At 40.4% G+C, this 27,605-nt stretch overlaps 1 protein-coding gene across 3 annotated transcripts in view; it reads left to right on the forward strand.

Annotated features, from left to right (window-relative positions):
* DPF3 (double PHD fingers 3) overlaps positions 1-27,605 on the forward strand; it is a 413,835-nt gene that overhangs the window by 261,524 nt on the left and 124,706 nt on the right. For 2 of the 3 annotated variants that reach the window (XM_043989942.1, XM_043989943.1), the window contains exon 7: positions 16,144-16,222. In XM_043989942.1, the coding sequence (XP_043845877.1) occupies positions 16,144-16,222 (79 nt within the window). Of the gene's footprint in view, positions 1-16,143; positions 16,223-17,085; positions 17,128-27,605 lie in introns of all 3 variants that reach the window. The other variant, XM_043989941.1, reaches the window with a different exon arrangement.

The following is a 27,605-nucleotide window of genomic DNA, read 5'->3' on the forward strand; positions in this document are numbered from 1 at the left end:
TTGTTCAAAAGTCACACAGGTAGTAAGCATCAGAGGCAGGATTAGAACTCAGCTCTTCTGACTCCAGAGCCAGTGCTTTTCCTACTGACTCAGGAAGGACATTGCTCTTCATTCCAGGGAAGAAAGCTTCAACTCCTGCCACAAGCAGACAGAGAGGATAACTTAGAAAACATTCAGTAAGGGGTACTATAGAGGAGATTAAGCTCTGAATTTTAGTCAAATGAATGGCTGGGGATAGGGGTGTGTGGGGGTTTCCTGTTTGCTGTTTTGGTGTGTTTCCCATAATTGGAACAATATTCCACAGAAAGCATGGAGGCCACAAATAAACATTATTTTGGGCCTGAGTCCTCAGGCATGCCTAGGGCTATTTGTCAGCTTAGTTGTGAAAGTACGAAAGCCCTAGTGCTTTAGAGGATTGTTTTACTGAGAGTCAATGTGGTTTAATGGAAAGAATGTTGGACTTGGATATAGGAGACCTGGGTTTGAATATAGGCTCCAACATTTACTAGCTGTGTGCCTGTGGGAAGGAAGGAAGGAAGTGAAGAAATAAGGGAGGAAGAAAGAAAGGAGTGAGAGAGGAAGGAAGAGAGGAATGAGCAAGGAAGGAAAGAAGGGGGAGGGAAGGAAAAAGGGAAAGAAGGGGAGGAAGGGAAATAGAGAGGGAGGAAGGAGGGAAGGAAATAAGCATTTATTAAGTGCCTACTATGTACCAGACATTGATCTAAGTGCTTTAAAAATATTATCTCATTTGATCCTCACAATAACCCTAGGGGGTAAGTGCTATCATTATTCCCATTTTACAGTTGACAAAACTGAGGCAAACAGAGTTTAAATGACTTAAGTGACAGGTGACACAGTTAGTATCTGAATTTAGATTTGAATTTATGTTTTCCTGACTTCAGACCAAGTGTTCACTCCATTGTACTACCTAGCTACCTTGTGGCAAGTCATTTAAACTCTCTGAGCTTTCCTTATCTATAAAATGGAGATATTAATATTTTCCCAAGAGTTACATGGAGGAATTAATAGAGTGACAGTCAGGAAGATCTGTGTTACACTTAAAAATTAAGGTAAACTGAGAGACAAGTTTCCTAGCATGATCAGTTTATTGGTTAGATTGGCAATAACCGATAAATTGGGTCAATGGCCTCTCTTAATGACCAAGAGACCATGAGTACGGCTTACTAACCTTCATATAGTTTTGGGAAGTAGAAGAGAACAAATAACAGAGTTGTGTAGGTGGGTAAGACAATGCAATTGGTTACATGGTAAACAGTATCATGAAAGGGAAGGAACAAGGCCGGGGGTTACATTCAAGGAAAGTGGGCTAACATCTATGTGGTAGCTAGTAACCCACCCCTCTCTGAAAATAAAGGAATGTTAATTGTTTTATGGGAGCCATCTGCAATTTGTAATCTATGCTATGGGGATCAAAACTATCACACTTGCTGTTTGTTTGGAAGTGATAAAAACTCCCCTTATTGTACAAATATAGGCGGCATATTTTTTGGAGATAGTATCAAGTTAATTTGTGGGGCTTAAAGATATAAAACCGGTGTGCTGAAATTTTCCCAGGAGCTGAAGGTACAGTGGATAAGTTTTCCCCATTAATTATAATTTTAAACTAACTCAGAAGGAAAGCTAAATTCCTGAGCTCAACTCAAGGACATAGAAAAGGGACCTAAGCTGATAACAGAATCAAAAAGGAAGTAAATACATTATCAAATTAATTACAAAATACAATTAATTTGAATTTCTCACCTGGGTTCAAATGCTACCTTTGTTTTTTTAAAAATTGCTTTATGACTCTAGGTAAGTCATTTAACCTCCTAAACAACAGTTTAGGTTTTAGGTTCTGTGTCATATATGGGTTGTCATCAATATTGATTGGGACAGTCCATTACATTGATGAAATCAGATCTTTTGAATATTTGGGTAACATCTGCACTGTTTTACAGGTGTCTTCTACAAAACATGTTTGGTAAATTTTGTTGTTATTGTTAAATCATTTTTCAGTCATGTCTGACTCTCCATGACTCAATTTGGAGTTTTCTTGGCAGAGATACTGGAGTGGTTTGCAATGTCCTTCTCCAGATCATTTTATAGATGAGGAAATTGAAGCAAACAGGGTCAAGTGACTTGTTCAGGGTCACACAAGCTAGGAAGTGTCTGAAGCCATATTTGAATGCAGAAAGATGAGTCTTCCTCACTACAGGTCCAACACTCTCTTTACTGTACCACCTGGATGCCTTGGCAAATTTTAAATCACTATATAAATGTGAGACATAACTATACTATTATTATTATTATTATTACTGGGTTAATAATAAAAATATTTGCATTTTGGTTCCTCCTCTATTACATCCACATTTGGGACCCTGGAGAAATCAATCAGTTTACCTGTGCCTGAGTTTCTCAGTTTGCAAATTGGGGATAATTCTTTCTTCACATTCTGGGGTTTGTATGAAGATAAAGGAAAACAATGATTTCAAAATGCTCTGCAAATACAAGGTATTATTATTATGTCTTGTTACTAGAGAACTTGGGATTTGGGGTCAGAGAGTCACATATACTTCAGATGGGCTGCTTGAGGCCTTGCATATGGACATGGAGTACCACATGTTTACCATTTGGGTGACTGAGTCTCTTATCTGGTGGTTAGGTGGAATGCTTGTTCATGATATGGATATATACTCAGAGGTTTGGAATCAGAGACAGGCAACTCTGTCACTTTAGCTCTGCTAATATCATTTGATTTTCTTGCTCATAGTCATAGTCTCATTGAGGTGGAAGGGACCGTTGGGAGATCCAGCCTCTTTCCTTGCTCTGGTCCTCTATAACTGGTTGGCCTGCTTCATCTCATTGTGTTCTGATGACATGCATCTTGAAACTTAAAAAACAACAGTTTAATTTGTGTTTTTTAAAGTGCTTGCCATTTGTCAGTCTCTGTGCTAGGTACTGAAAATACAAAGCCAGAACAATCCCTGCCCTCAAAGAGCTTATAGTCTGCTGAAGGAAAATAACATGCACATACATAATTAAATATTTAAGATGCAAAATAATTGCAGGGGAGTGGGAGGTGAAAGCACTAACAACTGTTGGGGGGGGTAGGATTAGGAAAGGCTTCATATAGGAGGTAGCACTTGAGCTAAGCTTTAATTGGCACCAGAGATTCATTTTTTAAAAATTGAAATGAAATGAAATGAATTTATTTTTGTTACATTTAAAGTTCTGAACTGTCTCCCTCCCTCCCTTCCCACCTTGCACTAGAGAAAGTCAACGGTTGACACAGATTTAAATTTAAATATATATAATAGATATAAAAGAGATAAAATTTATATATAATATATAAATATGTAAAATCCATATATTTATTATATTATATATTGATAGATGCAATATATAATATAATTACAAATATATAAATATAATAGAAATTATATATATATATACAAATCATACTATGTGTACTTCTATTTATCAGTTCTTTCCCTGGAAGCGGATAACATCTTCCTTCATAGGTCCTTTATAGTTGATTTGAGTGTTTATAGTACTCAGGATAACTTGGTTGTTCACAATTATTCTTCAAACTGTATTATTTTTTAAGGATCTAGTATATGTGTATATGTAGGTATGTACTAAAATACCTGTGTATGGACATGTGTTTGCTACTTCTTGCTGGTCCTATCCAGCTAGAAAGTCGGGAAATGTATGTATGCCCATTATCCGAATACCTGTCTAGGTCAGAGGGGTTGATCACTAAGTCACCCATAGGATGATAACTTTGTAGGATATAGCAACTCTCAAGGATAATATCTGGGAATATAACAGCTTATGGTCACTTCATCCATTCCCAGTTCAGGTCCAAATGAATAGGACTAGTGTGAGAAAAATATATTATAATCTTGATTATTTGGCATTAAAGCTGTTTTTGTGAAATGATAGGGGGACTGCATTGATCTGGGAAAGAACTACAGGGGTACAGCAAAAGCGAGTAGCCTACAGTAGTTTGTAAGGAAATATTTGTAAGAGATAAGGCACACTGGCCCCATTGAGTAGAACCCATTTATGCATATGCTAGAATTCTGGGGCCCTATATTTCTGAAAGATGAGGAAGGATACCAGTGTTGGAAAAAACCCAATGAGGAGGCTTAGACATTCAAAAGCCAGTGTCCTGGGTCATGCCTGTACACAGATACTGCAGGGTTCCTGTTGTGTTTCTGCAGCCAAGGATTCAAGTCTGAAGGAGTTCCTGGTGCCTCACCCTCAGAGACCCATAAATCTTCTTGGCAAAAACCAAGGGAGTAATTATATCTTGAGAGCAAACTCTTCTTCCATGTTAGGTAATTAAAACTCTTCCCTCATGTGAAGGTAGCATTTAGGCTTTCTCATGTGGTAGGTAGCTAGGTGGTACAGTAGGTGGAGCACTGGACCTTGAGTCAAGAAGATCTGAGTTCAAATTCTACCACAGATACTAGGTGGATTACCCTGGGCAAATCACTTAACCTCTCCTAGTTTCCTCATCTATCACCTCACAGAGTTGTTTTGATCAAATAAAATAGCGTAAAGTCCTTTGCATACTTTAAAGTGCGCATGAATGCTATTATTATTGATGGTGTTGTGAATTATTCTGGCTTAAAAGAAAAAACAATCAAACTCATCCCTAAATGGCCAAACTTCTGGTGATGAATCCTTCTGACCTTAGCTAGGCTAGTCATCTGACCACAAGTGCACAGCCCATTTGTTATTGGGTGCAGAGTCTAGTTGAAATCTTTCAGTGTTCAGAAGAATAAACTGTGGCCCAGATGACTTCCCCAAGGTGCTTCTTCTTCTTCTTCTTCTTCTTGGTGAGGCATTTGGGGTTAAGTGACTTGCCCAGGGTCACACAGCTAGTAAGTGTTAAGTGTCTGAGGCCAGATTTGAACTCAGGTCCTCCTGAATCCAGGGCTGGTGCTCTATCCACTGTGCCACCTAGCTGTCCCCAAGGTGCTTCTTCTTTAAGACCTTTTACATCCAGTTTCATTTTGTTTTACAGATGAGTAGACTTGGGGGGATACTGGACAAATATTACATGATACTCCCAAGGAATTTGTAGTCTAGTTGGGGATACTGCTATACTTGACACAGAGAACAACTGGAGGCCAAACTTAAGTATGAATAAATAAAGGAACATTTATTTATTAAATACTGAGTTTATGCCAGGTACTCTACTAAGCTCTTGGGATGCACATTGTCCTGACTCTTATTGCAACATAAATCCAGAGAGAGGAGAAAGTGTGAGGTAGAGCAGTCACAAAAGCCTTCCGGGAGAGGTTGGGACTTTAGTTAGGTCTTGAAGTTTGGAAAGACTTTCAATGGATAAAGAGGAATAAGGAAGATACTCTAAAGATGAAGTGGGGCATAGATGAGGTAAAGGCATGGGAATGGACATTACTGTGCTTTGAGTGGGGGTCCATGAGGAAAGCTACTTAATTGGAGTTAGTGTGTGTTGGGGAGTAATAGTAGGCAGTACAATGGGTAGAATGCCAGGCCTGGAGTCAGGAAGACGTATCCGGCCTCAGACACTAGCTGTGTGACCCTGGGCAAGTCACTTAACTCTATTTGCCTCAGTTTCCTTGTCTGTAAAATAAGCTGGAGAAGGAAATGACAAATCATTCCAGTATCTTTACCAAGAAAACCCTAAAAGGGGGTTAGGAAGAGTCCAGACAACGACTGATAGTAACTGGATAGTAATAGCGGAGACTATGGAGGGCATTAAAACTAGGGGTAGGAATTTGAACTTGACACATTAAGTAATAGGGAATCTTTATAGATTTTGAGGAGGGAAGTGACAGGTCAGTGGTGTTTAGGAGAGATGAGTCTGGCAGCAGTATATAGATGAATTGGGGTGGGGAGAGATTCCACTGACAGGGAGATGGACTAGGAGGGTGTTATAGCAATGTGGATATGAGATGCTGGTCTAAGATTGAAGCAGTGGGAGTGGAGAGAAAGGAACAAATCCAAAAACCATTTTAAAGGGAGAAAAATTGGATCTAGAGACTGATTGGGTGGAGGTGGCGAAGGAGAGGCAAGAGTCAAAGATGACTCAGTCAGTGAACAAACATTTACCTGGAAGAGTAATGGCAGCACTGACAGAATTTCCTTGCAGAATATTATCGTTTGCTCTGGGTGCCCCATCCACATTTTGCAGGTAAGGAAACGAGGCACAGGGAGAGGCAGCATTTGTAAAATTGTACAAGTTGTGAAACATTGAAGCTAGAAATGGAACTCTGCTTCTTGACTTAGGGCTCTCCTCCCTCTCTTGAGCCCTTTCTCCTCACTGTATTTTTTTCTCTGAATTATTTTGGTCATTGTGCCTGACTATTTTCACCTGCTCTTCACCTGATCAGAGGCTGCTGTGACAGGAATTCTGGAGGGAATATATCAGGTTGTCTCATGTAGTACTTTGATAATTGTAGCACCATTGTGCTTATTCTTACTGTTGTTAACAATATTGACAATAGCACCTATCTCCCAGGGTCGCTGTGAGGATCAAATGAATTAATATTTGTAAAGTGCTTAGTACAGTGGTTGGCACATAGCAGGCATTTAATAAATGCTTGGATCCCTTCCTCCCTTCCCCCTCCCCCTCTCTCCCTCCTTCTCTTCCTTCCTTCCTTCTCTTCCTTCCTTCCTTCTCTTCCTTCCTTCCTTCCTTCCTTCCTTCCTTCCTTCCTTCCTTCCTTCCTTCCTTCCTTCCTTCCTTCCTTCCTTCCTTCCTTCCTTCCTTCCTTCCTTCCTTCCTTCCTTCCTTCCTTCCTTCCTTCCTTCATCCCTCCCTCCCTCCCTCCCTCCCTCCCTCCCTTCCTTCCTTCCTTCCTTCCTTCCTTCCTTCCCTTCCTTCCTTCCTTCCTTCCTTCCTTCCTTCCTTCCTTCCGTCCTTCCTTCCTTCCTTCCTTCCTCCTTCCTTCCTTCCTTCCTTCCTTCCTTCCTTCTTTCCTTCCTTCCCATTAATAATTAATGTCCATTTGTAGGGACTCTTACATCTTACAAAGTACTTTCACATGCATTGTGGCATCTGGGGAATAGGAAAAACTAGTACCTGCATTTCATGTATGGGGCAACAGAGGCTCAGAGAGGTTGTCACCGGCCCAAGGTCACACAAATTCTAAGTGGTAGAACTGTAACTGCTGATTCCTTGTACCCCTGAATCTTTCTATTATCCCACGTTGCCTCTGCATTTGGTCAGGAAAATGAGGGCAACTGAGGGCAAATAACTTTTAGGGCTTGAGGCACCTTCAGTAATCTGGATGGTTTCTCAGGGTAATATACTGTCTGCTTCTTTCAGTTCCCTCCCAAGGTCAACTCTCTGAAATGAGGGTAAAGGAAGATGGAAAGGGAGAGGTGAAGAATATGAAGGGAATTAGTGGGAGTGAGAGAATAAATGTTCTAATTTGTTTTAGAGACAAGCAGGAGACAGGAGATGATACCTCAAGGCATTGTGGTGCTGTCTATGTAATATTGTGGATGTCAGTCCATCTTCTCTATCCATGCTTGGTCTCGGAAGGAAACACATTATATTCTGGTGTCTCTTTATTATTTTTAAATGATTATTGGGATCTTGTGATTTTACATTACCTTAATTTCAAAATAAACCCCTTTTCTCTCCCTTATCCAGTGATAAAGAAAGGGAAAGAAAGAGGAGGGAAAAAGCAATTTACTAAAAATTGCCAACACATTGACCAAGTATATATGCAATGTTTCACATCCATATCCTCCCCAAATACCTTTGAAAAGAAGAAAGGGAAATATATTTTCTCAACTATTTAAGCAGCAAATCCACAAAGAATAGAGCATGAGACTTGGAGTCAGGAAGTCCTGTGTTCAAATCCTGCCCAAGACACTAGCTTTGTGATTCTATAGAAATCACTTTCATTTTTCTGTTCCTCAGTTTTCTCATCTGTAAAATCTAAAAGGTTGTAGATGACTCCCTCATGTCCCTTTTAGCTAAAAATCCTATGTTCCTACATAGTTTTGTTTCTTTTATTTATTATTTTCATGTACATAGTTATAGCCATTATACACATTATTTTTCTGGTTCTGCTTATCATCAGTTCATATTCCTACCCATGTTCCCCAGAATTCTTCACAGCCATCATTTCTCATGGTGCAGTAATACTTATTACATTCATGTACTATAATTTGTTCAGCTATAACTCAGTTGAAGAGTATCTACTTTGAATGGAATATGATGTGCTAAAGAAATAATGAGGTGGATTTCAGAAAAACTCAAAAAGGCTATGTGAACTGGATGCCGAGAGAAGTGAGCAGAACCAGGAAAACATTATACACAGTAACACCAACATTATGTGATGATCAATCAGATAGACTTAGCTCTTTTCGGCAATATATTGATCCAAGGTAATTCCAAAGGGCTCACGATGGAAAATGTAATCTGTATCCAGAGAAAGAACCATGGAGTCTGAATAAAGATTGAGGCATAGTATTTTTTTTAGCAAAGCGTATCTACTTTGTTTCCAATTCTTTGTTCCCTTCAAGAGTATTGCTGTTAACGTTTTTGGTGTATGTGGACTTTTTTCTCTCATTGACCCCCTTTGGGTAGAAGTTGGATCTTTTCCGTCAAAGGCTAGGAACACTTTAGTATAATTTAAAATTATTTTCCAGAAAAATGATTAAACCAATTCACAGCATTGCCAACAGTGTATCAGGTAACTTACCTATTTTTCCATAATTTGTCATCTTTGTCAATAATTAGCAAGGTGTGAGGTAAAGACTCTTTAAGGGAAACTGTGAAAGGTAATAGGCCTGACCTTTTGTATGTTTGTCTCTGGTTTTCCCATCACTTTTCCCCCATCCTTTCCCTCCCACATACATGGGCCCTTAACTTCTTTTGACTCTCCCAATGTTTTGGGGAGCCAGAACTCTGACCTAGAAGTTATGGATGGTTTGAACCTTCTAACATGAAGCATGGACAGGCTAAATATGCCTTTGTCCTGATTAGTGCTAAATCTCAGATTTTATTCTTGCTAAAGTTGTAATGGAAGCAGCTGGCTTCTCTCTTTCACTTTTTGTTTAGCCATTTCAGTTGTGTCCAACTCTTCATGACTCCATTTGGGTTCTTGGCAAGGATACTGGTGTGTTTTGTCATTTCCTTCTCCAGCTCATTTTACAGACAAGGAAATTGAGGCAAACAGGGTGAAGTGACTTGCCCAGGGTCACACAGCTAGTAAGTATCTGAGGCCAGATTTGAACTCAGGCCTTCCTGATTCCAGGCCAAGCACTCTATCCACTGAGCCACCTAGCTGTCCTAGTGCTCTTTCACTTAAGGTCTTGAAATCCTTAGATGAGTCAGTGAACTGGGCTTTTGGAACAAGGTGAAGATCCAGTTCAGTAAATAGTAATTGTAATTGTAATTGTAACAAAGAGCAACAGTAATAGTAGTAAAAGCAATAGTAATAATTCACATGTACGTGATGCTTTGAGGTAAACTTCTTGAAGACAGGGACTGCTTTTTGCCTTTTAAAAATTTTTGCCAGTGCTTAGCACAGTGCCCAGCACATAGGAGGAAATGAATAAATACTTCTTGTCTTGACTTGACAAGGCATGTTCTCCACAATAGCCGTGTAAGTGTAAGTAGTACTATCCTCATTTGTAGATGAGGAAAGGAGCTTTAGAGAGTTTAAATGACTGTGAAGGACAATATAGCTAGCAAGTATCAGAGCCAGTATTTGGATCCATGTCTTTCCAATTCCAAGTCCTGTTCTCTTATATATGCCATAAAGAATTATAAGCTTTGGAAAGAACCTTAAAAAGGCCAACTAGTTTGCCTTCAGTTAGGACTATAGACATACCTCAGAGATATTGTGGGTTTGGTTCCAGACCACCACAATAAAGGAAATATCGCAATAAAACAAGTCACATGAACTTTTTGGTTTCCTGATGCATATAAAAGTTATGTTTACAATATCCTGCAGTCTACCAAGTGTGCAATGGTATTTTGTCTAGAAAAACAATGCACATACCTTAAATTAAAAATAATTTATTGCTAAAATTACTAACCATCATCTGAACTTTCAGTGAGTTGTAATCTTTTTGTTAGTGGAGGGTCTTGCCTTGATGTTGATGGCTACTGACTGATCAGGGTGGTGGTTTGCTGAAGACTGTCTTAAAATAAGACAACAATGAAGTTTGCTGCATCAATTGACTCTTCCTTTCACAAAAGATTTCTCAGTAGCATGTGATGCTGTTTGATGGCATCTTACCCACAGTAGAGCTTCCTTCAAAATTGGAGTCAATCCTCTCAAATTCTGATGCTGGTTTTTCAACTAAGTTTATGTAATATTCTTCAATATTGTTGTATCTCAGGGAATAAGAAGACCCAAGGAATAGGGAGAGCAGAAAAAGAAATGGCTGGTCGCTGGAGGAGTCAAAACACATACAACATTTATTTATTAAGTTTGCAGTCTTATATGGGCATAGTTCATAGCACCCCAAACAATTACAAGTAACATGAAAGATCATTGATCAGAGGTCACCATAACAGAGACAATAATAATGAAAAAGTTTGAAACATTGTGAGAATTACCAAATGTGCTCCAGAGACATGAATGTGAGCATATGCTAATGGAAAAATGGTGCCAATAGACATGTTTGATGTGAGTTTGCCACGAATCTCCAATTTGTTAAAAAAATGAAATATCTGCAAAGTAAAATAAAATGAAGTGCAACAAAACAAGGTATACCTGTACTTATGCCTTAAAAATTCCTAGGTAGATAAAAATGTATTCTATAAGAACTTTCAGTTCTTCAGAGAATAAGATTCTGCGCACCTTCCTTACTACATCTTAACAATATTCACTATCAGACAGTTCTTCACAAATTCCTGGTTGTAGTCATCTTTTGTTATCAGTAAAAATGGAAAATAGCTGTTTCCAATATTATATACTTAAGCCATTGAATACCCTTCTTAAATTTAAAGAAGCTAGTCTCCCCCCTTATCTTTTGAAACAACCTCTAATCATGTATTATTGGTTAAAAACACTCTAATATGGGGGCAGCTAGGTGGCGCAGTGGACACTTGACACTTACTAGCTGTGTGACCCTGGGCAAGTCACTTAACCCCCATTGCTCTGCCAAAAAAAATACTCTAATACTTTGGCCAGTTGTGTGTGAATGTATGTGTGTACATGTATATATATATATATATATACTCGCATGTTTATATATGCATACTTGCATGTGTGTACACATCTCTGTGTGTGTATGTAGGTACGTTGTTGGGAGCTGGGGGTACAAAAGTGAAATGAGCCAAAACCTCAAGGATTTTTTACAGGGTAACAGAGGAGATGACACATTATACAATTAATTCTAATACATATTAACCATGGGGAGTCCTCACTCATGAGCCAATAAGAAAGGTCTCTCCAACTCTGGCCTCAAGTGGATCCAAATTCAGTCCTGGGGAACCCTGACCTTGAGCAGAAGGGATCAGGCTTTTCTCTGAACTCTCAGGCTTATATTTCCTTCACCTCTGAGTCCCAGTGAAAAATCTTGTTGTTTCATTAAATCATATACAGATTTATTTAGAGGTTAAGGGTAAGCAGTGTGGCTTAGGTCAGATCAAATAGAAAATAATAGTATCTGGCAGTGAGTAATCAGTAACTTCTGTGTTTATTCCTCTATACGCTGTTTTTCCTCCAAAGTTTTTTTTAAATAATGTTTATTTTTAGTCATTCTGCACTTGAGAGACACCAAACATAGATGACCATTTTTCTATAAAGAATAGGGAAAAAAAGTTTGTGTGTGAAAACTGAGTCGACTAGGCATAGCTTGCTTTTTTGGGCAAATAGGAAATAATTTAACAAATTAGTTTCAAAACTGTCCTATTGTCTATGTCTCCTCTGAACTTTCTCCTACTCTCTTCTGTGCATTAAAAAATGTTCCAATGGACTCTTTTCTGTTTTTATATTTAGTATAACTGCCACTGGCCCCATTTAATCATTCCTAGATTTTAAAAAAGTCCTCCCTTGTAATAAATGAATAGATTCAAGTAAAACAGAATCCACACATTGGCTACATCTGAATGAATATGTATGTCTCTTGTACCTCAGGTCTATCACCTTTTGATCCAGGGTGGGCAGGGTAGCATGTTTCATCCTCAGTGTTCTGGAGTTGTGGTTAATAACTTCACCAATTAGAGTTCTTCAAAACTGTTTAGAGTGTTTTCCTTTATAATGTTGTTATTGCATAGGGGAGAGGTTATTAGTCTTTTTTGTATTGTGGGCTCCTTTGGAAGGCTGGTAGGACCTATGAATTCCTTCTCAGCATCATATTTCAAAATAATTGAAGGGAATATTAAACTTCAGCTAGAAGTTAGTGAACATGAAGATGTAATCACCCCCTTTTTCATTTTTCCATTTCCCATGGAAGCTAGGTTTAGAATCCCTTGCTTTTTTTTTTTTTTTTTTTAGTGAGGCAATTGGGGTTAAGTAACTTGCCCAGGGTCACACAGCTAGTAAGTGTCAAGTGTCTGAGGCCAGATTTGAACTTAGGTCCTCCTGACTCCAGGGCTGGTGCTCTATCCTCTGCGCCATCTAGCTGCCCCATCCCTTGCTTTTTAAAACTTGAACAAGAACCTCATCGTTCCATACTAATACTCTCTTGGTTCTGCATTAGTTCATATAGGTTTTCTCAGGTTTATCTCAATCTATCCCTTTCATAATTTCTTTCTTTTTTTGTGGGGCAATGAGGGTTAAGTGACTTGTCCAGGGTCACACAGCTAGTGTCAAGTGTCTGAGGCCAGATTTGAACTTAGGTCTCCTGAATCCAGTGGCTGGTGCTTTATCCACTGCACCACCTAGCTGCCCCCTTTCATAATTTCTTATGGCACAACAATATTCCCTTCCTTTCATATGTCATAATTTGGCCATCCATTCATAGAGAAAATCTCTTAAAGCTTGGTTTCAGCTCATGGTAGGCTCATTACCTAAGAAAGAATTAATAGGGTCTCTTCTAAAGAAGTTACTCAATAAACAGGGGTAGCTGGGTGGTACAGTGGATAGAGCACTGGCCCTAAAGTTGTGAGGACCTGAGTTCAAATTTGACCCCAGACACTTACTAGTGGTGTGACCCTGGGCAAGTCACTTAACTCCAATTGCCTTAAGCATCTGGGGCCATTGCCAGTCATCCTGATAATGTATTTTACCACTGGACCCAGATGGCTATGGAAGGGAAAGTGAGGTTGATGACTTTGCATAGCCCTCCTTCACTTAAATCCAATTCATTTCAAGTCATGACATCTGCCATTGTCCTCTTCAAGAACAAAGGACAAACAACAACTCAAAAAACAAAGTAGTAGATATCAAGAATAGGACAAGTGGGGCAGCTAGGTGGCACAGTGGATAGAGCACTGGCCCTGAATTCAGGAGTACCTGAGTTCAAATCCGGCCTCAGACACTTAACACTTACTAGCTGAGTGACCCTGGGCAAGTCACTTAACCCTAATTGCCTCACCAAAAAAAAAAAAAAAGAATAGGACAAGTATTTATTTCCAGTCTCACAAAAGAAATGCTTAAAACACAAAAGACTCCTAAGTCTGCATTGGCAAATACTTAAAATATGACAAAGTAACTCATAATTCCCAACATACTATCCTGGGAAGTAGGAAAGACTTTAAGGAGACTTGTAGGGATGTTCAATTACATGAACAACTCAGGGTCCAGCTCTTCTTTCCTCTGAAAAGTGTAGTTGCAGAAAGTACTTTCTTGTTAACACTCCATAACTCCTAGCCTCTTAAATTATAAACATCCATCTCAGGATCACTGATTGGCCATTTGTACTCAGGGAAAAAGAAAATGAAAAAGGCAGCTAGGGACTGGAGATTCAGGCTTAGACTCACCTAGGCAAGTAGACATACTCACTGCTATATGTGAGTAGTCATCATAATTGTTTCTGGAAATTGGTAGAGAAATCCCTATTGGCCACTTGTTCAAAAGGGAAGAAGAGAGATCTAGAGTGGAAGTTACTTCTCCTTTCAAAACTTCTCAGGTTGATGGCCCTTCCTGCTTAGTTGATGAATCATCTTTGACATAGCTCCCAGTAATGGGGTCCATGGAGACCAACTAGGAACCTCTGCCCCCACATGTCCTTTAGCAAGGGGCTAGAGCATGGGCCCAATCAGAAGGATCCAGGACACAGCCTCAGCTTCATAGACAATGCCTAGTCTAGCAGATCAGGAGGCAGGCTGCCATGATTTACCTCTGGCCCTCTATCTCACAAGTTAGAATATTTTTAAATGCAAAGGAGGGATAAAAAAGAGTGGAATTCAAGGAGGAATATAGGTCACTTATGGAGGTAAGAGAATGTAAGAGAGCATCATGGAAGAGGTGGTCCCTGAATTTGGCTTTGAAGGAAGAGAATTACCAAGAATTGACATGGAGATCAGTGTTTTAGGTATAGGGAATGGTTAGGGGACAGTTAGTCTTTAAGGAGATATTTCACATTGCCCTCTATTTTTTCATTCAATTGGATTTGCTTTACTGTGTCTTGATTTCTCATAAGGTCACTAGCTTCCATTTGTTCAATCCTAATTCTCAGGCAATTATTTTCTTGAGACAGCTTTTTTATCTCCTTTTCCATTTGAATTTTTAAGCCATTGACTTTTTTCTCATGACTTTCCTGAATCACTCTCATTTCTCTTTCCATTTTTTCCTCCCTCTCTCTAAATCTTCCTTCTATCTCTAATACTTTCTCTTCAAAGTCCCTTTTGAGAGTTTCCACGGCCTGAGACCAGTTCATATTTTTCTTGGAAGCTTTGGATGTAGGGGCCCTGAGGTTCTTATCTTCTTCTGAGGGTGCACCTTGATCTTCCTTGTCACTGAAGAAACTTTCTATAGTTCTAAACTTACTTTGCTTGCTCATCTTGCTGTGTTTTACTTGACTTTTAACTCCCCACTGGGGGGCCCTGCTTCTAGGCTACACTACTGTCCCCAGCTTCAGAGGGTCTCAGGTGTTTTGGTTTGAGGGAGGGCAGGTTTTTCTCTCACCTGGCCTGTTCTCTGGTCCAAAGATAACCTCAAGCCTACTTACAAAACAACCAACCAGCAAAGCTTTCTATGGCGTGGTTCTTAGCTTTGACGAGCCTGTGCCCCTCCCACACCTGGGCCTCCCACCACTCAGGATTTCTTTCTGGTCCCCGCTGGGGAGGGACAGCCGAATTCCTCCCTAGGTCCTGCTGACACCCCTGCATTCCGGCCCCCCCCCCTCCCAGCCAGCTGTTCAGCCCTCTCACCCGACCGCAAGCTCAGTTCCAGAAGATGCTGGTGCTGTAGCTGATTTGGAGGCTTGGGGGTTAAGTTCCTCTGGTGTGGCATGCCTGGGGTCTCTGTCGGTGTGATTGCGGGGTTGGACTTTACTGGTAGCTCAGCACAGCCCCTTTTAATCTGTCTATGGCTGGAAAATAATCTTAGCCTGTATTTTGTGGGTTTTTCTGCTCCAGGGGTTCTTTTATTGCTGTTTTTGGGGTAATTGTATCAGCTCTGTGCGTTTAATGTCTTTCCTCCGCAGGGCAGCTAGATGGCGCAGAGGATAGAGCACCAGCCCTGGAGTCAGGAGTAACTGAGTTCAAATCTGGCCTCAGACACTTAACATTTACTAGCTGTGTGACCCTGGGCAAGTCACTTAACCCCAATTGCCTCACTAAAAAAAAAAGTCTTTCCTCCACCATCTTGGCTCCACCTGACAGTCTATAACTCCAACCACTCTCTCACCTTACCTCATCCAAAAATGTGTGAGAAACCAGAAGGTTCAAGAGGTTGTAGAGGAGAATGGATGAATGCAAAAAATTGATTAAGCACTTACTTTGTGCCAAGCACTATGCTAAGGTGTGAGGATACAAAACCTTTCAGTGAGCTCACATTCTACTTTAGGGTGACAACACAGAAGAAAGCTGCTGGGCAGGGATGTCCCAAGGATTCAGTGGTGGAGTCAATGGCGAGATGTCATCAGCAGGTCAAATGGTACTATATGAAGCTTTGGATGATGTAGCATCAAGGCAGATAGTGAGGGCCAGAGGATCTTGGGATCAGAATGAGGAACAAGAAAGTTCCTTGAGCATATGACTAAATCCTTCAATTCTCTTTTTAGGCCCGTGGTTCTGCAGGTGGCAGGAGGAGGAATGATGCTGCCTCTCAGGAAGACCAAGATAAACCGTACGTCTGTGATAGTAAGTATAGCCTCACTCACTCACTGCTCTTCCTCCCTCTCCCTTTCCCTGTGCTCCCATCCTACTGTCCCTTGGCTGTCAGCCTGTCCCACTTGGCTTCACTTGCCACCAGGGCTTCCTCATCTCCTCCTCTTTAGGGAGATTCTTTTTTTGCTATTCACTTGCTTGCATGTCGTGGTCTGCTGCTGCTGCTGCTGCTGCTGCTGCTGCTGCTGCTGCTGCTGCCGTTGCTGCCATTGCTGTTGCTACCACTGCTGCAACTGTCTCCTCTCCTCCTCCTCTTCCTCCTCCTCCTCCTCTTCATCTTCCTCCTCCTCCACTTGCTGCTGCTACCTCCTCTGTGAGTGTTTCTGCATGAGGGGGAAAGAAGTGAAATGGAAAGATCCCTGCAGCAAGATTCCTGCTGGGCCCAGGGCTGCAATAGTTCAGCTCTTTGGCATTGCACACCTTCATGGCTTCTCTCTCTCTCTCTCTCTCTCTCTCTCTCTCTCTCTCTCTCTCTCTGTCTCTCTCTCCCCGGCCCTCCCTCCTTTTTCTCCCCCTCCTCTCTTTTTTCCTGCTTCTCTTCTCCCTTTCTTTCCTTTTCTCTCTTCCCCATCTCTCTCTCTTTGTCTCCCTCTTCCACTTTCTTTCATCTCTCAGTTTTCTCCTCTCTTTACCTTTCTCTTCCTCTCTCACTCTCTCTTCTCCCTCCCTCCCCACACTTCTTTCTCTCCCTCCCCCATCTCCCCCTCTCTCTCACTCACAGTCTCCTCTCTCTCCTCCCCTTCTCTCTGTTCTCTCTCTCTCTCTCTCCCCCCTTCCCCCTCTCTCTTTCTCTCTCTCCTTTTAAGATTCACCCTCTATTTCTTTCTTTGTTTCAGATAGTTACAAACAAAAGCATAACCCAAAAACCTCCGACAAAGGTACTTGGTTCTTGTATCTTTTCATTTATTCTTCCCACTAATTTCCTTCTTTTCCCTCCTTCCTTAGGTAGGGAAAACTATGAATCTATTTGATGGCGACTACTTTTATTTTAATCAATTTCTTTCCCTCCCCATTGAACCACACACTCTTTCCACTTCACTAAAGTCTCTTTGATGGATGAGTAACTGGCTATCTTTGGAAGGTAGGGATTAGCAAATAATACCGCAGTAGGACTGTGAGAAAGAAATGGCAGTTTTGTGAAGGGACAAGAAACCTGAGTCTATCAAAGATTTATATACAGAAGAAAATGTGATCTGCTTTCATAAAGAGAAAGATTTGGTCTTCTTTCCAAGTATAGCCCCCATAGCATTGTCTGCTGAAAACCTCTGGGCAGATGGAAGCTCCCTGTCCTAGATAGCTTCTCACTGTCCAGGACATGCTCGACTTCCAATCTAGCAAGGGCAGCTCTCAAAACCATAGTCCCTATTAATCTTTCCTTTCCATCTGTTCAGCAATCTGAGAAAGCAGACCATACCTGCAAGTGACTACTCTCACCAGATCCCTTCTGGAATGCCAAAGAGCCAATGGACAGAGAGTTTAGGGGATCATCTAATATTTGGATATTGACACTGGGGTTATGTCCTGAAGCCACGAATCTCTCATGTTTTAAAATAATGTTTACAATTGTGAGCAGACTTATGTAACATATTGGAATAGGGGCAGAGGGCAATCAGTAGTTGGTAATGAGGGACTTAAAGCACTTTTCTTCTCTATTGATCTTTAAAAGTTGTTCAGGGGCAGCTAGATGACGCAGTGGATAGAACACTGGCCCTGGAGTCAGGAGGACCTGAGTTCAAATCCGGTCTTAGATACTTAACACTTACTAGCTGTGTGACCCTAGGCAAGTCACTTAATCCCAATTGCCTCACAACCCCCCCCCCCAAAACAAAAACAAAACAAAAGTTGTTCAGAATTCAGCAGAGTGTGCTATAGGAGTTTATTTTGTTATACCCTCCCCCCCAACCTTTATGACTCTTATTCAATGACTCAGCAGATGGTATCAATGGAAAGTAACTGTGTGGAGGGAAGAACCTCATTTATCCTCAGAAGAACTGGGTTTTGAACCCAGCTCTACTGCTTACTGCCTGGATGACCTTGGGCAAGTTACAACCTCTCTAAGACTTAGTTTTTTATCTATAAAATGAGATGGGGAGGCCAGATAATCTCTAAGGTATTTTTTGTGTGTCTAAATCTCACAAATTTATATTTCTATAGGGAATAGGCCCATATTAACATAATTCCCTCCAAAAATAAATTGGGGTTTCGGGGGTATTCCAGTATTGTCTTTCTATCATACAAAGTGCCAGAAAACCCATATATCATACAGTCAAAGTGAGATAGAACCTGTTTTGAGCCTGGGCAATAGACACAGTTTAATTTTCCCAATAAGGTTCAAACACATCCCTTCCTACATGAAAGATTTGTCTTGATCCACTGTAAGCCCAGCCTGCCAGCTCCCTAAAGGTCTCTGTTGTTCTGGGGCAATGAAATGTGAAGTCTCCTTGGCCTCTTCAAAGAAGGGTCAGTAGTTTTGTCTTCTTGCTAAAGAAGGCATTTCCATGTATAAAGGAAAGTGGGATATATCCATAATACCTGTCTCTTGGTCTGTGTTGGTTTTTATAAGTTATCTATCCTCCTCTTGTGATTTAATATCATGAGAAATTTCCTCACAGAAGCCGAGACTTTTTAGTTCTCAGATGACAAAGTTTTTGCATTGGATTCCCAGCTATATTTGATTTTAAACTTAGATTCCCCTCCGCCCCAACACACCATGTACTCCTTTTCTATCTGCCACCTTCTATTTCCTTTCCTTACCTATTTTTTAACCTCAGAACCCAGACACTGGGGATATGTCCTGTTGGATGCTTCTTTGCCAGGCATGTTTCTCTTGCCCATTTTTCTCTTTCTATATCTCTTTCCCATGCAGCCACAGGATAATATCTTTCTTATAAACCATTTGGGCCAACCATGTTGGTCATAAATCTTCTCTTATTCATAAATATGACAGGTAAGATATTCCATGCTTTCTTGATGTCTTTATGATATTAACCTTATGCCTAAACCATGTGCCCATTTTAACCTTTCTTGGTATATGGTGTGAGATGGTGGTCTATACCTAGTTACTGCAAACTGCTTTCCAGTTTTCCAGGCAATTTTGTCAAATAGCAATTTATTTCCCCCAAATCTTGGATCTTTGGGTTTGTCAAACACTAGATTACCAAGGTTATTACTATTGTGTATTGTGTATGTAATCTATTCCAGTGATCTGCTGCTCTATTTCTTAGGCAGTGTCAGATTGTTTTGATGATTAACACTGTAATACAATGAGATCTGCTACTACTAAGCCACCATCCTTAACATTTTTTCATTGATTCCCTTGATATTCTTGACCTTTTGTTCTTCCAGATGAGTTTTGTTTTGACTTTTTTTCTAACTCTTTAAAATTTTTTTTGGGGGTAATTTGATTCTCATGGCCACTGAATAAGTCAATTATTTAGGTGGAATCATAATTTTTATTAAATTGGCTTGGCCTACCCACGAACAATTAATATTTCTCTAGTTGTATAAATTGGATTTTATTTGCATGAAAAGTATTTTATATTATCTATAGTTATTTTAAATGGAATTTGACTTTCTATCTCTTTTTCTATCTTTGTTGGTAATATATAGAAATGCTGATGATTTATTTGGATTTTTTTTATCCCCCCCTTTTTTTTGCCTTGAGGGGGACCAAGGACTCTGCAGCCTCCCCTTTCTGTATTCAGACTTTCTTGGTAAATTATCTGGCAGCTTGGTGATTAATGGACTTTATTTTTTATCTAGTGCCCTTCAGACTTGTGATCCCTTTGGACAGGTATGACCTTGGAGAGGTCATGTGGGCCCATCCCCCCTATTACTAGACAAAGAATGCTTTTAATAATCCCTAATGCATCTTAAGTAGAGAGGTGTCTGGGTCTCTTTCTTGAATGGCCCCCGGAGAGGGGGTTACCATAGATTGCCCTTTCCCCATGATTCAGCTGTTCTTTCAATGATGCTCTCCCCTTACTATGAATTGAAATTTTTCCTACTGTAGCCCCTCTTGCCTTTTGTTCTCTTCCTCTGAAACAAATGAACATCCACAGCTCTACCAGTCCATTTTAGTCTCCCTCTTTGGGTTGCCTGACCATGCCTACTTTTCTCTCTGCTTTTCCTTGTTCTGTTTTCCAGAACAAAAATCTATCAATTATGTGACCCTCCCTCTTCTGTGCTTTCTTCCATGCCTGGGGCTAAATAGAGTACTCAGTTCTGAAACTGTGTCAAGGTCTAGTCAGTGAGGAATGGAATAAACTCATTTCTTTGTAAACTTTAAAGTGCTATATTAATGTGAGTTTTCCTTTTTTCTTCCCTTAAAACAACAAGAGCAACATAACACCAGAACACTGACTGTCCTCTGAATACAACTCCATTCAGTGGCACATTGATATATTTTGGCAGTGCCATTGCTTTGTATACACTGTCCCCTGCAAGCTCCCAATCCTCTTAGTTCTGCTACTGGCACTGGGCCCAGCCAGGTGTTGCTAGTTGATATTTTCTGCATTTGGTGACTCCTTCCTCCATCAATCATTTTATATTTTGCCCTATTGAATCTCAATAAAGAGATGCAATAATATGTGACTTCAATATATAAGATTCAATAAGGACAAATTTCCTAAGATTGCACAGTAGTTAAATTCCATTCTCCACAGATTTGCAATCCCTGCCATCTTCACATTGTCTGCCAGTTGGATTTGCATAATTCCCTACTCCATCTTTCAAGTCATTAATGAAAATATCAAGTCATCTTAGACCCAGAAGAGACCCTTATGAATCCCCATGCAGCACTTCTTCCGATGTAGATGTGGAATGCTTAATGATTATTTTTCAAGTTTGATTTTGTTTAACCAGCCTTGGTATTTATTCCTTAGTATAGCTGTTCGATTGTATTCTCATTTCCAATTTCCCTTAGGAGAGGGGCAGATGGAACAGTATTAAGTGCTTTGGTTACTAATGCCAGGTGATAGATATTTTGTCTTTTGCTTTCATTTAGCCACTGGGTATCCTGTTTCAGAGAAATAGTCAATTATTTGAACATGATAAGGTTGGGTTTTTTTTTTTGACCCATTCATGGTGCCTCTGGCCCTATACTTTATTTTCCTGTGAGTAATCACAGTGCTACTGCTTTATTAATTATCATAGAGTTTGCCAAGTTTGGGAGTTTCCCCCTTTCACTTTCTTGCCAAAGGAAGGGACTTTGGAGATGAGAGCTTATTTCTCATCTTTCCCACCTGTCACCCATAAACAAAGCAACTATATGTGATAGCCTGGGAGATCCCATTGAATTGAACTGAAATATTTGTTGAATTGAATAGAAATGAATCCTGCCTGATTCAAATTGGAGGTTCTAGTCTATAATTTCCCAGCCCTTTCTTTATCCTGTGGCTTAAGCTACTTCAGTTTTGGTCTGGAGAAACCCTAACCCCCAGGAATTCTTCCATCAGATGGCCATTGTAATTGACCTACTTATTATTGCAATAGAGAGGCAGCGTGGTGTAGTAGGTAGAACCCTGATCTCAAAGACATAGTTTCTAGTCCTGACACTTGTTAGTTGTGTGACCTTGCACAAATTCATACCTTTCAGGCAAGTCTGCAATTCACCTTTGAATTCCCTATAGCAGTGAAATGAGAAGTCCAGTCCTTATGTCTATTTATTATTATAATTCCTAAAAGTTATTGGTACCAACAGCTAAATGGAGTAATAGCTTGAGGCATAGAGTATTGTAGAAATGTATTTGGGCTGTGGATTTGGGGGTTCAGAACTATGATCTTATTGGCGTATGGAATTCCCAGTGAGCAAACTCCTACCAGTTCAGGTTAGCCACTATCCTGGAAATTGAGGTCTTAGAGAGTTGCCTAAGGCACTGAAATGTTAAGTCATGAATTAGAAGTAAGAATTGAACCCAGATCTTTCTGACTATTAAGGTCCCATACTTTATTGAATACACCATGCCTCTTGGGATGTTGGTATATTTCAAGTTGAAAACTAACTTCAGAGGCAGGAAAACCAGAGAGCAAATCTTTCCTGCGACACAGAATAGTTGTGTGACTCTGGGCAAATCATTTAACCTTTCAATGCTCTAGGCAATCCTCCAAGACTACAAGTTGCAGAGAAGGGGCTAAGCTACATCGATAGAGGACATTTCCCATATCATTAGGTGGTGCAGTGGATGGAGCACTGGCCCTTAAGTTGGGAGGACCTCAGTTCAAATCTGACCTCAGACACTTAGTAGCTGTGTGACCCTGAACAAGTTACTTAAAACATCCATGCTTTAAAACATCCAGGGCCATCTCCAGTCGTCCTCATATATACCTTGCCACGGGACCCAGATGGCTCTGGAGGAGAGAGTGAGGTTGGTGACCTTGCACAGCTCTTCCCTCACTTAAATCCAATTTGTTGCAAGTCATGACATCACCCTGATGCCATGGTCCCTTTTGAGAATAAAGGACAAAACCCAAAGAAATCATAGGCCCAATCCCTAGCCCTTGACTTTCAGTGACTATGGCTAATTAACTTTTATGGGCACTTTTTTGGTTATTATCATTTGAATCTGTTGATGAAAGCTCCTTTGAGTCAGGGAGATTCCTCTACCCAAGTTCAAATCTGGCCTCAGATACTCTTGTCAATGAACGGAATAGATGTTTAACAGTCCGGTTTTGTCTCTCTTCATTGTCTTGCAGGTCTTAGGCTGGGATAGAGGGGAGGAGGGAAGGACCTGGAGAGAAGACTCATTGCCCCTGGAAATTTGATTTGTAGAGTGATTTGTAGTCTGAGGCATTTGTTGAGTCCCAGGCATGTGACATTGGATCCCGGCTTGACTATATATTTTTTGTTACTAAAAAGCTGGGGCTGCATAACACCAGTGAAAAGGGCCCAACCTGAGCAAAATTGTGAACTAAATAGTTTATTCTTGGGTGCCAGACAAGCCTACTTTCAATCCTTTCCTGATGCCTCTTCTCCTTGTTCTCTTCTTGAAGGAAAGGAGGAAACCAGCATTAATTAAATGTCTACTATGTACAAGGCACCGTGCTAAGTATTTCACGATTATTCTCATTTTATCCCCACACCAACCCTAGGAGATGGGTGCTATTATTATTCCCATTTTACAATTGAGGAAACCAAGGCAGACAGAGATAAAGTGACTTGCCCAGGGCCACACAACTTATACATGTCAGAGGTAGGATTTAAACTCAGGTCTTCCTAAAGCCAGGCATGGTGCTCTATTCACTGTGCCACCTAGCTGCTTAATAAACCCAGATGGAGCCTCAGAACCATTCTCAGGCATGAATCTATCCAGATTTGCCCGAGGCCAGTTCTCATCAGTGTCCATCCCTGGTAACTTGAGAAGCTTTGTTCCAAAATCTGTATGGGTCAGTGAGGGCTGGTGAGGGGTTGTGGTCTCCCATGGACACAAAGGAAGCCAGTCTGAAATGGAGTATGCACATTCATACCACAGAGGAATGGTTGGGATAGCTGTGGGACACTGTAGGCATGGAGCTCTTGGGCACAGAGGGTCTAAAATGAGTTCAGTTCACTCAAGGGCAAATTTGTCCAACAAGTAATTTCCTATCAAAGCTTGGAGTGACAAAACCAGGCACCTCCATGTGGGATTTTATAGTGCGGGCACTTACAGCTGTTTGTAGAGATGAGGGGTGGCTTCCTGGTAAATGTTGCTGTAGCTGGAGATATTTGAATGGTTACTTGTCTGGGGCTAGTTTGGCTGGTTTTCCTGGTCTCCTGAAGTCTCCCTGTTGCAAAATTATGGTAGATCTGGAATTGGAGTCAAATCCCATCTCTGACACTTATTAGTTGGGTGACCATGGGCAAATCATTTCACCTGTGCCTGACTCAGTTTTCCCAACTATAAAATAGAGATAATAATAGCACTTACCTCCCAGGGGTTTTGTAAGGACTAGATGAGATAATATTTGTAAAAACAACTTAGCACAGTGCCTGAAACACAACAGATATGTAACAAATGCGTATTTCTTTCTTTCCTTCTATTGATCCTCAATTTCCTCAACTGTAAAATGGGGATATAAATATTACAGCACCTCCTTCAAAGGGCTGTTATGAGGACCCAAAAAAGAAGGAATATGTAAAGTGCTTTACAACCTTTAAAGACATCTAGAAATGCCAGTTATTTCTATTGTATTTTTTTTTTTTTACCATTCCCTTCCCCTCTCTATAAAAGTTCCCTTTCTCTCAGTATTTGTTTTCATTTAGCTGTCTAGGAAGAAAATATCTATAAACTCATTCATATCAAATCGGGGAAAGTGCCTCATTAATCCATATTATGGTGTGTGTGTGTGTGTGTATGAGAGAGAGAGAGAGAGAGAGAGAGAGAGAGAGAGAGAGAGAGAGAGAGAGAGAGAGAGAGAGAGAGAGAGAGAGAGAGTGTGTGAGATTGATAATAGGGTGATGTGTTAACCTTCCATCTTTCTTCAGAAGCACTGTGGCATTTCCCACAGCAGCTGTTCCAAACTTTTTTCCCCCCATTCTCCTCAAATCCCCTGCTCTACTCTCATTTCCCTAACTCTCTGAAAATGGACATTTTTCATATTTACTGAGACATGAGATATGAGCAGATATGAGCAGCCTTAACTTCTCTCCACCACCAAATGACTCACACATTCTCTTTGCTTCTTTTTTGTTTCAAATGAAGTAATGTTCCTTTTCTCTTCTAAAGCTCATTTGTCTTCTTTTATAGAGGGTGTAGGTGAGTGCCAGATTTGGACTGAGGAAGAACTGGGATCAAATTGTGCCTCCCATATTTACTAAATGTGTGACCCTGGGCAAGTCATTCACCCTCTGTGATACTAACAGCACTAACCTCGAAGGTCTGTTGGAAGGCTCCAATAAAATAATGTATAGGAAGCTCTTTGATTACCTAAATGTGAAACTACTGTTGTTGTTGTCATTGTCATGGTGGTTGCTTTATCCTACCAGCTTCTCCTGGATAATTGGTGCTCAAACAATTATCCTATTTCTCTTTGAATCTTCATTCTCTCCCTTTGTACTGATTTCTTTCCTTTCACCCACAAAAATGTTCTGATATTTTCTCTTTTAAAAAGTAATCAATTGTGATATTCTTTCAAGTTACTATCATTTCTCTTATTTCCTTGTCTGTCAAATATTACTAAACAATGATTTGCACTTTGCCCCACTGCCATGTTACCAGCACGATCTCAACCTTTTACAATCTGCACCCAACATTCTCCCCAAACTGTTCTTTCTCCATCCTCATTTTCTTTTTTTATTGTTGTTGTTCAGTCATGTCTGACTCTTCATGGACCCCATTTGGGGTTTTCTTGGCAAAGATACTGGAGTGCTTTATCCTTTCCTTCTCCAGCTTATTTTACAGATGACGAAACTGAGGCAAAAGGGTTAAGTGACTTGTCCAGGGCCACACAGATGGTAAGAGTCTGAGGCTGATTTTGAATTTAGGTCCTCCTGATTCTAGGGCTGGCTCTCTATCCACTGTACCATCTAGCTGCCTCCCCTCATTTTCTTTGTTTTGTTTTGTTTTTTTTTTTTGCATTTGACCCTGTTGATTGTCTACTTCATGAAACTTCAGTTTTCCTCCTACTTCTCTATGTTTGCATCTTCTCTGGCTCTTTTGTCTCTTCTAACTCTTTTTGGTACTCCTCATAGCTCTGTTTTCATAACTCTTTTTTTTTTTTTTTTTTTTTTTGCGGGGCAATGGGGTTAAGTGACTTGCCCAGGGTCACACAGCTGGTAAGTGTCAGGTGTCTGAGACCAGATTTGAACTCAGGTACTCCTGAATCCAGGGCTGGTGCTTTATCCACTGCGCCACCTAGCCGCCCCTGTTTTCATAACTCTTATGGTTCTCATATCTCTCTTTTCTTCTCTTTCTGTGTGCTTTCCAGTGGTAATTTCAGCCATCTCCTGGACTCTCCAGGAAGACCAGGGTTCAAATTCTACCTCTGATGTTTGTTAGTTATGTGACCATGGGCAAGTAATTTTATGGGTCTCCTTACCTGTAAAAGAAGAGGGTTGGACTAGATTCCTCTGTGGTCCCTTCCAGTTCTAAACCTATCATAACTCCTGTGCTGGTTATTCCCAAATTGTATTCTCAGTCCTGTGTTATCTCTTAAGTTCTAGGAAAATGTTTCCAAATGTTTACATATCCTACTCTGCTGGAGATAGTCTGAAATTAGGGAAATAGACTCAATTATAAATTCATGCTATTTGGTCCCAGTTCTTCTTTTGTCTATATCACTTTCATATATCACCATCCCTCTACCACTTCCCACAACCACTTGTCTAAATGTTTCCCTTTTTTTTTTTTTTTTTTTACAGGGCAATGGGGTTAAGTGACTTGCCCAGGGTCACACAGCTAGTAAGTGTCAAGTGTCTGAGGCCGGATTTGAACTCAGGAATTCCTGAATCCAGGGCCGGTGCTTTATCCACTGTGCCACCTAGCCACCCCTAATGTTTCCCATTTTTTAAAAGATCATAATACTCTGTCCCCTGGCTACTATCGTTCTTTGCAGATGGCCTTGCCTCTTCCTCCTTTTCCTCTTAACTACTTCTGTTGATGCCACCACCATTCTCCAAGGCACCCAAGCCCACAACCTTGATTCATTTTTTATTCTCTTCCTCCCCGCTCTCCTTCATATCTAGTTAGTCGATGAGACCTGTTGTTTCTCTTCTGTATTCATAGATATACCTTTCTCTTCTTTCTAATTACTGTTGTCACCCTAGTTTAGGTTCTCCTCACTTATCTGCATGACTCTAAACTCTCATTTGTCTTCAGTCTTCTATTCCACATTTCATAATACTGTCAGATTAGTTTTCTTAAAGTACAGATATGATCAAGTCACTCCCCTGATCAAAACTTCAATGCCTTTCCCATTACCTACTGAATAAAAGCTAAGCTCTTTTGCCTGGTTTTCAAGGCTCTCCTCGATTTGGCCTTAACCTACCATAGCTCCTATTCCTTTCCTTCATGAGTATTTTGCACCAATTAAACTTGATTACTTGTCGTTCTTCTCATGCTTTCTTTGTATTCTATCCAGGGTGAATTTTTGGAAACTTATTTCCCTTACTAGATTATAAGCTACATGAGGACAGGAACTATTATTCTTACATCCCCTCCTACCCCCAGCACCTGATATACCAATACCTTATATAATAAGACAGTCAATAGCTATTTGTTGGATGGATAGGAGGATGAATGAATGAATTGATCACTGCTGTTAAACTCCATCCCAACCAAGTTTTATATTATTCTGGGAATGGAGAACTATAGCCATTACTATCTCCATCTTTGAATAGTTGATGGACAAAGCAATTTCAAGTGGTTACCAAGCCTTGGAA

This window comes from Dromiciops gliroides, chromosome 2 (assembly GCF_019393635.1).
Source record: "Dromiciops gliroides isolate mDroGli1 chromosome 2, mDroGli1.pri, whole genome shotgun sequence".
Taxonomy (NCBI): Eukaryota; Metazoa; Chordata; class Mammalia; order Microbiotheria; family Microbiotheriidae; genus Dromiciops; species Dromiciops gliroides.